Source organism: Acartia tonsa, chromosome 2, assembly GCF_053477335.1.
Source record: "Acartia tonsa isolate MP-2025a chromosome 2, ASM5347733v1, whole genome shotgun sequence".
Lineage (NCBI taxonomy): Eukaryota > Metazoa > Arthropoda > Copepoda > Calanoida > Acartiidae > Acartia > Acartia tonsa.
In genome coordinates this window covers 23,263,225-23,276,286 of record NC_137261.1, presented here as the reverse complement: position 1 = coordinate 23,276,286, position 13,062 = coordinate 23,263,225, and the positions used below count along the sequence as shown (strand labels likewise).

At 31.6% G+C, this 13,062-nt stretch overlaps 1 protein-coding gene across 1 annotated transcript in view; it reads right to left on the bottom strand.

The window, feature by feature from the left end:
* LOC145306846 (uncharacterized) overlaps positions 1-5,679 on the bottom strand; it is a 46,414-nt gene extending 40,735 nt beyond the window's left edge. The window contains exon 1 of the mRNA XM_080149170.1: positions 5,245-5,679. Within this exon, the coding sequence (XP_080005296.1) occupies positions 5,245-5,297 (53 nt within the window). The 5' untranslated portion in view covers positions 5,298-5,679. The remainder of the gene's footprint in view (positions 1-5,244) is intronic.
* Positions 5,680-13,062: the final 7,383 nt, after the last annotated feature.

Sequence of the window (13,062 nt, the reverse complement as noted above, 5' to 3'; positions counted from 1 at the left end):
AACCAACAAGCAAATAAATTCAAAAATTGATTTGGGGGGCAAAATAACGCAACCTTTATTAAATTGCCTTTTTCAGCTGTCGTTGGGGGGCAAAATTTGTATTTCACCATCAAGAAATCGAGGTAGATCACGGCATTTTATAAATCTTGTGCATTCTTTGTAAACAAAAAAAATCAATAATAGCAGACAAAAGTTTAAGTAAAAATAATAAAGGACTGTCCACTACCAGAAAAAAATTAAGAAGATTTTATTTTGAAAGAATCATGATCAAAATTCTGACCTCCTACTGATAAGTTAACCCTACTTTTTAGTGGTAACCTATGTAGTTCTCTCTCGTATTTTTGCCTCTCACATTGCTATATGCACCCCGTAAGAAAACCTAATAGTTAGAGGTTACATTTTTCAAAGGGTTTTGTATGCCATGCTGTCATAAAAAATTCGCTTAAAATAAAACAGAAATAGTTTAAGGAATAAAGTTAAAAGTTTCCATAATTAGATTTTTCTTAAGGACAGTCCTTTAAAAATAAAGATTCTAGTTTTAACTATAATTTGAATAGACGTAGTATATCTAGATGGTTAATCTGGACTTTTAATCTGTCTATCTTAAAACCTTTTTGTTTATTTATACTTATATAGAATTGGTTCTATTAATATAAATGACGAATATGTAATGTCATATGCTTCACATTATATGTGGGAAGAAATTTTTACACGATATATATATACCCAAGGAAAGCTTTATCCAAATAAATGTGACCATTTATAGCAAACGAAATAACAAAATTACTACCCTTTTGTAACAAAATCTGAAATTTTCCATAATCATTAATATGGAGTGATTATTCCTATTTTTGTTCCTATTGTCTGATTTAGATAGTATATTTCTAAATCACATCTAATATAAAAGATTCCCTTCAACAACCAATGACAACTTTACATATTATAATTCGGTCAACTGAATTTGAGTTTCTGTTAGTGTACATAGTTTCCTCATCCTATCTCAGTATTTGCTACTAGCTAAAAAAGCTTCAAACTTTTAATTTTTCAAATTTTGATTTTTTTTTGAAGTTTGAAGCTTTTTTACCTAGTAGTGAACATTGAGATAAGATGATTAAACTATGTACACAATGGAAACTCAAATTCCGTTGACCTATAATCATTATTCCACCACTCTAATAATGGATATAGTATATGTGGATAAATTGACAGGAGAATATTATTTGCCACTTTAGGGTGCTTTTATACATGGATCTAAATGGATAAGACAATGGCCGATAAATTGATTTACATCCTTAATAACGGTACACCAATTACCCGTTACACTTATGTTTCAAAAGGGATAAACCAACAAATAGAAAAACATTGACATAAATCTTTGGGGACTGATTTAATTAACATTCTTAGGGACTAACAGCCCATTGTTAACTCTCTCTCTGATTATATAGTACTCATTTATTAGTCATCCGGTAGGAGGGGAAAGGATGGGGTACAGGATAAAGATGTAGGGTATTGAAATTTTAGCCAGCTGAGAGTATAATTTAATTAGAGTACATAATTATTTTGTGCAATATCCATGTAATAATATATCGTTTACCATAGTATTTTGATTCATAGTATTTTGATGCTAACAATTGAATCTTCCTAAAAACAGGTTTTAAGCAACTATGGTGAAATAGGCTTAAATAATTAATTCGCTTGTTGGTTATACCTTATTCCTGGATCACAGCCCCTGGGTTTTACTTCTTTCAAACTTGAAAACTTCTATAAGGTATATATTATATTGTTGAAATATTGCGTGGGTTTGTTTCACTTATTTCTGAGGCCATAAAAGTGTTTATCATTGGCTCAAAAATAAAATTAAATAAACAAGAATAAACTATTATATTATAGCTTCGAAACCGATTTATCGTTTCTAGTTTATACTGATAATCTTGTATGGTATTGTATTATAGACAATTTTCCAAGAATAATAAAAGAAATCACAAAATAAAATAAAATAGTGCCAGTTTAGTTGGCCCTGGCCTTTGGCCTCTCTGAGCCTACAATACTGGAATTTATCTTATTATTTAAAAAAAAAAAACATATATCTTGAAGTAAAAATAGATAAAGAATTTTTTTTTATAAAAAGTAAGTTAAAGAGAACCTTAGTTGCTAAAATGAGACATTGGACTGTAAATTACTCTGGTACCTAAAGCTTTATAATCAAGTTATCTTTTTTGTTGACTAAAACACTTTGAGTACTTTGCTTGAATTTTGAGTTGTTGTTTTCAAACTAGTAGTGTCCAAACTTTTCAACCTATAATTTTATATACAGAAGGGGCAATTTTGATTATCATCATTTATGATCCTTAGATCCCTGTTGAAATGATTTGAGACAACTCTCTTGACTTTGGCCAAATAAGTCAAATCAAAACAATTTTTCATCATGACTTTTTAAAACAGGCAAATTAAAAAAACAAGAACAACTGTCTCCATAGTCATCATAATTATCATATTATTGTTCATAAGTAATTAGGTACTTGAATAAAGACATATAAGGAAAAAATGTACAGGGTTTTTATAATTAAAGCTATTTTTTACTAAAAATTATTCTAATTTTTTTTAACCAAAGTAACTCAATCAGAATTTGATTGTAGATTGAATTCGCTCTAATATAACTCTCATATAAAATAAGTCATGTCGTATAAACGTCTAGGCCTTTCTATATAAATATTGCACAATATTAGGCAACAAAATTATTTTTTCAACTTTCCTAAAGTTGACTATTTTTCTAGAACTTTCTATGTACTGTATAACACTATCTACAAATTCGTTTCATCAGATTGCGAAATGATCAAAATTTATGAACTTGCCCTCTCGAATGCTTTTTTATCAGGGCTCGACAGCCGCAGTTGTATTAAGCTGCAAAAAATGTTATCTACGTTTAAGACACAGACGGCACCTTTAATATATAAAAAATAATAGACAGCTGCAACCCTGCCGTACACACGAAAAAAAATAAACACAGGCGTTTCACAGCTGTCCTTAAACAAAGTAATGGTTTATTTTAAAGTTATCCATCTTTTTAGATAAAAAAAGCTACTTTAGAATTAGAAATGTCCGTCTATAACCGACGGCATTTCGACAAAAACGTGATTTTCTCGGCTGCCATTCAAAACAGACGACTGAAACTTTTCGCAAAGTTTCAATTTCTTATGTCCGTCTGTCTGCATGTTATACTCACTTTATCCTTACATTTTCTTGGCTGTTCTTAAGTTGCTCCGCTATTTGTGAATGTTTTAATCCTCGTTAACTAATATTTTTATAAATAAAAATTAGAAAGAAAGTCATTTCCAACTAAACCTGATTTTCAAACTTATACAAAAAGTCAATTAAGCAGGGAAAAAATTAGATAAATTTGAGATAATGACTTGTGTAATGTGTAACTGTATAGCTTATTTGGAAAATATAGAAATTTACATAAGCGATCTGACTATAGAAACAAGAGGCGTTTTATCCACAGATAATAAGATAAGAAAATTTATGTGTGATAAAAAAAGGAGAGAAAGAGGGAGATAGATATATTTAGATAGATAAATAGAGAAAGATATAAAGAAAAAGAGGTAGATGGAAGGATGGAAGGATAAAGAGAGAGAGAGAGGGAGAAAAGGAAAAGAAAGAGAGAGAGAGAGAGAGAGAGAGAGAGAGAGAGAGAGAGAGAGAGAGAGAGAGAGAGAGAGAGAGAGAAAGAGAGAGAGAAAGAAAAAGTGATAAAATAGTTATAATCCACCGGATTCGAATGAATACGAGAATAGTTATTTCTCGTATCGTATTATAAACGGCTTTCCGCGGATATAGAATGTACAATTATAAGATTAAAACTAGTTTTTTAGCCCGGCTAAAAAAACTAGTTTTATTTTTATGATTGTACATTTCTATATTCGTAGAAAACTGGATATAATACGATGCTAGACATAGTTTTTTCGTATGGATGAGAACCGGTTCCTAACCACCGGATTCGAATGAATACGAGAAAGAAAGTTATTAATGTTTTGTAATGTAAAATATATGATTAAAAACACATATGTATAAATAAGAAAGTTAAAGGAGGAGAAAGTTAGAGAGTAGCCACGCTTTTATAGAAGGCCTGGTAAGCCAACAAAATTATATTTAATATGCAATTACCCCTAAAAAACATGCTTCGTTTTTTAGGCTTCATTCTTTGTTTGGAGTTATTGAGTTGAAGGTCAAAAAAGGTTGCCTTTTTGCTACTCCAAAACCAAAACTTTCAAAGCTTTACAGTTAACTGAATTATTCAAACTATGATAGTTATTTATCGCATCGTATTACAGACAGCTTTCCTCGGCTATAAAAATAAAAAAATATAGAATTAAAACCAGTTTTGTTGACCCTGATGGGCGAAAGGGCCGGGATAACAAAACTAGTATCAATTTAATGATTTTTTATTTTAATATTCGTAGATAATTATCTTTAATACGATGCTATACTTGATTTTTTAGTATATCTGAGAACTGGTTCTAATCCAGTGGATATTAATCGGTTTCAAAGCCATACTGCAAAATCTTTTTTTTCATAATTAATTGTGAAAAGTATTATATAAATGATAGAATAATAGTAATTAGTTACAACCATTAAACAAGCTCATTATATCTTTTTTTATGACGGTTTTGATGCCTAGTATAAAGAATTATATTTTAGACTTAGTGGACTACTTTGTTGTGTTTTATTTTTAAATCTTCATATGAGTTTATTTTGTTAACAATGCATTTCATTATTTGTATTCTTAGGAATAAATGTAGAAGTATAGATAAATAATCCAGATAACATACTGAATCTAGTATTCCTTTTTCGTCTATTAGCAAATTGTTTTTTTGCTCTATTGTAGCTGTGTCAATATTCCCGACGCAATTGGTTGATTTTTAAAGACTTAATTGAAAGTCGGCACTGGGTCCTTGGGTTGGGGACACACAGTTATTTAACCCCTTCCCCTTCTAATGTTGCACTCTAATATTAAAATCTTGCTCACCACTGATATGGTTATGTTCTCTTAGAGGGAAGCTTAATTTAGATCTCAGGATGAGATTAGGCTAGTTTAGGTTTTAAATCTAAGCTTTTCCATCTCCCTTTTTATACAATTACAGAGCACCTTGCATAATTTTTATGTTTTCTACAAGTATGTCTAGACGTACAGACTGATTATAAAAGTAAACATAGGGTAGCTGCGCTACTATAAAAATGACCTACCCATGACCCCAGCTGGAGTGGACGTTTGAGCCAAGACTTCCCAAAATTTGCATTTTCAATTTTTAAAATTTCACTCAAAATATGATTTCACAGCTTGTATGTATCAATATACAATTCTTCAAATCTTGCATTTATCTTATTAATTTCTTTTTTTTTTATCAAAAACCACAGTTCACTATTATTTTTGTGTATAAAATATCAAAAATATATATATTATGAAAAATTCACTTTTTATATTTTTTTTCAGAGCCTGTGTCGGTGTAATTAACTTTTTTGGGGTTAATTTTAGGGCGGCGCCATTTCTTGTTGGGTAGTTATAATATACAAGAAATCTGCAGAACCTCTATACACACGGACACACTGCTCTTGACTGGTTGTTTAAGCACACACTAAGATGGCCGCACGAACGACTACGGTGGTTGTGCGCTGTGTGGCAACTGAGTTGCTGGGTTGTCTCTGTGTGTGTGTGTGTTGTTAATTTCTGTGTAGAGGGATTTCAAGTCTTTCTTAGTTATGCCTACATTATAGCTAATATATTAGTTCCTTGATTTTTTTTGGGTCATAAGTTTTTTGTTTTGTTTAGAAAGGAGAATTAATTTAAGTTTTTCTTCAATTTCAAAGCTGTCTTTTCTCTTGTAAACTAGATATTACATTCTTCTTACATTGATGTAGTAAGATAAGATATTTTTTGTAATATTGATTTTTTATGATTATTGAAAAGTAAATAAAGAGTTTAATTTAGTCAGTAATTAATCATTTTGCTTTGGTAATTTGATTTACCAATTTAAAACAGAGTTATAGAATAATATTTTACAAATTGTTAAACCCTTATGTAAAACTAACAATATATCTTTCTCTGATTGATTATCTGTTTGTCCAAAAAAGATCCTGCTGCTGAACTGATTTGGTTCTCCATTTCTATGAAGCCTTTTCTTTTTATATAACTAGAATTTTATTTGGAAGGTCGACCCCCTTTTCCCCCTCTATCCCAAGTATCTCTATATGTGCATTAAATTATTGAGAAATTAGCCACGTGATAATTTGGTAAAAAAGTGGAAACACTTTCCCTCCCTCCCTGCCTTGTACTACTATACTACTCCGCCTATGTATCTCTATATAGTGTAAGAAAAGGTATGATAAGCTAAGCCAAGAGCACTCAGAAATGCAGGGATATGCTAATGGAAAATAGATTAACTTTCCTTCAAGTTTTGTGTATATATGTATATTAGCCCTTTTTGCTTGTAAATATTGGAGGGGAGAAAAGTTTGTAGATTAATTATTATTATTACATCCCTGATAGCAGTTAAAACACAAAGTTGTTTTAGAGTTGCTTTCCCCCATGGTTCAAATCAGAAAGAGAAAGAGAGAGATAGAGAGAGAGAGGTGATAGAGAAAGTGAGAGAAAGATTGAGAACGACTTACGGCGTATTAAAAAGCAAACTCATACACACAAAAACACACATATATTTTAAAAAAATGTTTACGATTACACACACGCACAAACCTATAAACATTTTTTATAGATTAAGAATCCATAATAAATATACGTTAACAGAATAGATGTATAATCCTAGATGGAATATCAAACTAAAGGAGTTTCTTGCAGACGAACTTATTTTGTTTTTAGACAGTATAATTTCGCGAAAGCTGGCTTTATCCTAAGACATGTAATTATTTACATAGCTGACTTATATGTGGTGTAACCAATAATATGGCCGAATTGTTCCTTTACTGTGTTCTTATTGGTCTTATTTACTGAGTAGAGATCTATATCTACTATATTTATTGTTAACAGTATAAAACACCCACCTACAAGGCAGACAAAAATTTAATTTAGAACATTTATTATGATAAAAAACCTAGCCAAAAACCTGCTAATGAAGAACATGATACTTCGATACAAAATAGGTCCTGTGGTTAGCTAGATAGATGGGACAGACAGATAGACATATCAGGGACGTCCAAGCTTTTTTATTTGGGGGGGGGGAGGGTAAAATTTTGAAAATAAAAATTTATTTATAGAGGCATTTTTTTATTTGGGGGGGGGGGGGAGGGGGTAAAAATTGAAAATCCAAAATTTTCCAAATTCATTTAGGGGGGTAATCACCCCATTACCCTCCCCCCTTGGACGTCTATGAGACATATAATCAGTTAATCATCTTATTACTTACGGGTGGAAATATATATTTCAGCCTTAGATATTGTAAATTTATTAAATGGTTTATTTATCTACTTTTCTGTACAGAGGTGGGTTCTTAAAATTTTGATTAATAGTTTTAAAACATTAATAGTTTACGGGTCAACATTTCTTCGTCATATTTTTTTCTGCCTTTAGGCTAAGATTAAATATACATTATATAAAACAGTTTGTAAACCAAACTAAACAGATAAATATCTTTTTTGGCTTTCATTTTTGGATTTTAATGCAATTCATTTTAATCCATTTTTACCATTACTAAGACATTTTATGAATCAATTTTTTGAAATTTAAATAAACCTCCAATAAACCTTGTAATTGGGAGGCCAACCTTCCCCTATTATTTACCCCACCCACTTTGTGCACGCCACTGAATAAAACTCATTAACAATCAAAGTTGCCTGTAGATTTTTCCATACGTCAAAGTAGGAGGAGGAATGTTGACACCATAAAAACGGTGTTTTACCCAAAAGTGCCTCTCAAGCAACAAACCCCCCCCCCCCCTAATATTTATAAATACCTGTGCAGTAGGGAAAACCCTATCCTCTAAGGACTTACACCTTCTGTGCCCTGCCTTAGGAACCAACAAAGTACCCAATATAACCTATCCTAACCTGACTCAAAGTAATAAAAAAGGAAACTAAGTTGGGGGGGAGGGGTATTCTTGTAGTAAACATGAATTTTGAAGGAAAACGCCAAAAAAAACTAAGCACTATAAATATTTTGATATAGTGACAAAGAAGGGCTGTATACAAAAGTTGACCTTTATATAATGATTAAAGGTGTATACATGAAAATATGTACAATTCTGCTTTATGTAATATCAGGGAGGAAGGGGATACTACACTGTTAAACAACTGGTACCTATAGTTTTAAAATAACGCTATCGTAATCGTTAGCTCAAAAACTTTGGGTACTTTTATTGAATTTTGATGTGTTAGTTACAAACTATCTACACCAAATAATTGTAATATTGTAATCTAGTTTATCATCATTAGGGATATTATTAATTCTATATTATTTCATCATCCATTGTCTTATCCCTTGAGATCCCTGGATTTTAATGTCAAATGTATGTGATGTTATTGTATTACAACAAGTTTGTAGCCACAACGTCATTATTAGAATGGCATTAAAAATGTTTGTCGATGTATTAATAGGCTTGATAGGATGATAACCTGGATAACCTCTAGATGACGGAATATATCTAAACTGTTTTTAACCTATTTTTAAAACGTATATAAAAAATATGCTATGACACCAGTAGAATGAGACTGCAGAGCCTAAATTTGAATTAAGTCCCCAATAAACTTTTTTGGGGGGATTTAAATATTAATTTTTACTGTTGCCGTGATCATATTGATCCGAGCAAAAGGTCTTTTTTTTATTTGGGTAAAATTCGTAGCTTTTAGAGTGTTTTGCTTCATAAATATTGTATTCTGGTATAGAGTAAAATTAGGCCTTATGATTTTACTACAAAAATTCACTAAAAAGTTAATTCTTTATAATATATCAACGAATTAACATTAACATGTTTGTGTTCTCTCACTTATTTTAAAAACATAAAAAATGGCTGTAAAGGGTTAAATGACAACAAATGTTTATGCAATACAACAAATTTATTTTTGTCACATATACAAATGTGTTATTAAATAAGATTATTCAAACTTATCTTTTAAAATAATTTTAAAAAGTATGTATCTTTTATGTGTACGGTTTTCATTCTTTTCATTTTATTTAAATAAAAAATATTTAACTACATTGGAAATAAGTCACTTTGTGAAAACACTCTTTTTTTGAATTGTAAAGAATTATATAAAACAAGGCTTCTTATTGGTTAGATTTCAGAATTATTTGTTTTATTGTAAATGTTAGATTTTTCAATGAAATTAATTGTTTTGGAAAAAAAAATTATTTCCAATGAACAGAGTAATGTTTTTTTATTGTATCAATATAAAGTGAATTATTTAAAAATGTTCTGTAAGCCACAATATTACCCGAAGTAAAAAAAAGCGTTTGCTTCGGTCAAAATGATTACAGCAACACTAAAAATTAATTTTTAAATCCCCCCAAAAAAGTTTACTGGGGACTTAATTCAAATTTGGGCTCTGCAGTCTGATTCTATAGGTGTCCTAGTATATTTTTGACCCCCCATTCAAAAATAGGTTAAAAACAGTTTAAGTCTTGTTTTGCTGCTGCTCAGAATCAAATCTTGCTAATGACATGGATGATTACGCGGTCAAACGTCCTTCTAACTCTTTAATTGCACGGCCCGGCCCTTGTCTTGTCACGCATCGGACACAGCAGCAGTATAAAAAATGGAACCATCTGGCCGCTAATGTTATTACATGGTCAAATATGCCCCATACAATAAATGTATTAAGTATATATGTATAATCAAGGCAACTACCCATCTCGTCTGCTAGCAAATTGTTTTCTGCTCTTTTTTAGGTATTTGGCTGGGTTCATATTCAGGACGCTATTGGCTGATATTCAATGACCCAATTGAATGTTGGCACAGATTTTACGGGGTGGGGACATACAGTTATTTAACCCCTTTCCTATCTTCTTTTTACTTTCATCCACATAGTAAGGATTTAAGCTAGAAATTTACAGCCTCTGAGCAAATCTTATCTTTGTTAACGTACTCGAACGGACGGACAACCCTAATTATATCTTGTGATACTAAAACTGAGCGGATGCACAATTATAACTACGCAACAGTCGTAGTAATTGATTGATAAGGTGCTGAATTTAAAGACTTTTTAATGGATTTACTATAGGATTTGAATTAACAGAGACAAACACAAATTAACAGATACAAGTATTAAGGACGTACGGCCATACCTTGGTTATATAGGAGAAGAATATCTATAATACAAAGTAGAACGATGTCTGTCTGTCCGTCTGTCCGTCCCTTAAGATCTCGGTAACCACTGAACCGATCGGATTCTACTCTTCAGGGAATATACCTACTGGTCCTGTGGTGGTTTTAGGCTATTTTCTTGGGGGGTGGGACAAACCAAATCCCCCTAAAAGCAAAATCCCCTACATTTTTTTTCCTTAAGATTTCCTTGGTCCTTTTACGAATTTCGCCAAAAATTTTTTTTAGCACCTCTTGGGGCAAAGCCCCTAGAGGCTAGGGGCGAGGCCTCTAGTATTAATATAACTCGCTTAATTTTATCCTAAAAATTCAAAGTCCCTTACCGATTAAGAGATAAAAGAGTATTGCTATAAATTTAAAAAAAAACTTGTTTTAAATTTCTATTTTTGTATAGGTTCATAGTATACAAGGCGTATAAAAATATCAGGGAGGGAGGGGAAATGAACGATTTTTTCCCCAAAAATCTACATACCTGATTTCCCCCCTAGTATTCACCACCTTCCATGGTGTAATTCCAGGAATGAATATTGAAACTAGGATTATTGTATTATCTTTTGTCTTACCCTTGAAAAAATCTAGTTTGATAGAAAAAATAAATGCGTTAGAAACAACCAGAGAAACTACGCACAATTTTTAAACGGAGAGTTTCTATGATAATGGTCGGTCCGTCCGTCCGTCTTTTAGGCATGTTAGAATTGTCCTTTAAATTTCAAACTTGGCATGGTGATTCCTGTTGTAGTCAGATTTAGAAAACGTAACAATTCTATAATCGTTACCAGAATGTCCGTATGTCCATTTAAAAACTGATGATTTTTTTTACTTTTTACCATTTTTGTATGATATAATCATCCTATTCATCTGATTCCTTTAACAACAAGATACAATATTGGATGCGAAGCATCTCTATTATTAACTCCTTCAAATTTATATGCGCCTACAATCTACAAGTGTTTATGTTGTCCTACCGTTTCACAGCTCTGTTTTTATGGCAGTGGCGTGCGAACCGAAGGGGGCATTTGGGGCAATCGCCCCCCCCTAGCGACCAAAACGCCCCCCCCTGCCCCCCCCCTAGCCAACGCCCCCCCTGCCCCCCCCCCCTAAATGTTGAAAAATGCCCCATTTTGCCCCCCCCTGGTCAACAAAAATGCCCCTTTTTGCCCCCTACCCTACAAAAAGCAAAACTATCCCAGTTTCCAAAAAAAAGATCAAGAAATACTCCAAAAAAAAATTTTTGGCGCTTCGCGCCAAACAGACAGTTACTATTCATTTAACCTTACCAAATTTTTAAATTAGTGTAGAAATTAGGTTATAATCTTTTTTCACTGAACATAACAAACCAGGTAATAGGAAGTATTTTATTTTGTATAATATAAACTTTTTACCAAAGAAATTTTACCATCCCCAATGATGATACACAAAATATTACCCTTTATATAGATTACAATTAGTGGATGAAATGTATGGAAACTCGACTTAATTAACCAACCAATCAAAATTCCATTAAAGTCCCCAAAGTTGATGAGCCAATGAATAAGAAAATTTTATATGAAATATTGGGGACTAGTGTAATGAATAGCCCAAAAACCCCTCTCTCCCTGCATATTTGAAGAAAAAAATTTGCGCTTTGCGCCCTTCCAAATGGTTTCTGCTTTTTATCACATTGTATATTTTGTTTTTATTTCTATAAAAACATGTGTAAACAACAAATATTTAATCAAAAAGTTATTTTATATAAAAGAGAAACAGCGTTGATATTTATCTAAGACTTTTTCTCAACACTGTATGTCTGTCTAAATAAATAACTATATATGATGTCATATTATTTTTTTTGTGTACATACCCTTACAAAAAGACATGTTTTTTTATGGCAATTTTCATTAAAAACCCTTATAACTAACTAAACTCTATATTCCTAACTTGATAAAATACGCCACTCTTGTTGTCTTTAATTGATTTTAATTCAAAGGGGGAGTAAATATTTTTAGGTGCGCTTCACGCACCGCCCTTATAAATCATTGGAAACACCACTTAATCAAAAATTAACAGAGTTCTAAAGTGACATTTAAAGAGGGTAGGATATGTTGATATAACTTTTTAGCTTCTCTATAATTCACTATGGCTGTCAGTACATAATGCTAAGGGGGAAATGTAATTTTTTCAACTGCAATTAAAGATAGAAGGCTAAAACTTAATGTTAACATTCCCATCATTATGGAGTATAATTAACTATTAAAAATTCATGGAGGTCGGACTGCTTTTCAGGATGTTTTTGGCTATTTTTGTATCTTTTAAATTTTGGGTATAGTCCCTTTTGTGACATTGCCTCTTAAGGTGCATTTCGTCGTATTTTCACCTATTTATAGCTCCTGCGGTGCCAATTGCATAACCCTGCGGGGAAATCACCTGACCTAACTTAACCTAGAATAACATATTAAAAGCTACTATGAAAATACGACGAAATGCCCCTTAAGAGGCGTTGCCACAAAAGAGACTATACCCCAAAGTTTTCCATATTTCTAAGAGATTTTCATATCTGTAGGTGAAAGGACAAGTGATTTTTTTTATTTTTTACATAGTTCTTTATATCTTTGGTTTTAATGGTACGATAAATTTTTTTGTAGATTATAAGATTAAAAAAAAAAAAAAATTCTTGCTGTTTCGAGCATCCAGTATGTAATTTACTTTGACTGTCATCACACAACATACAGGAAAAAGGATTTGTGACTTTTTCTGTCTA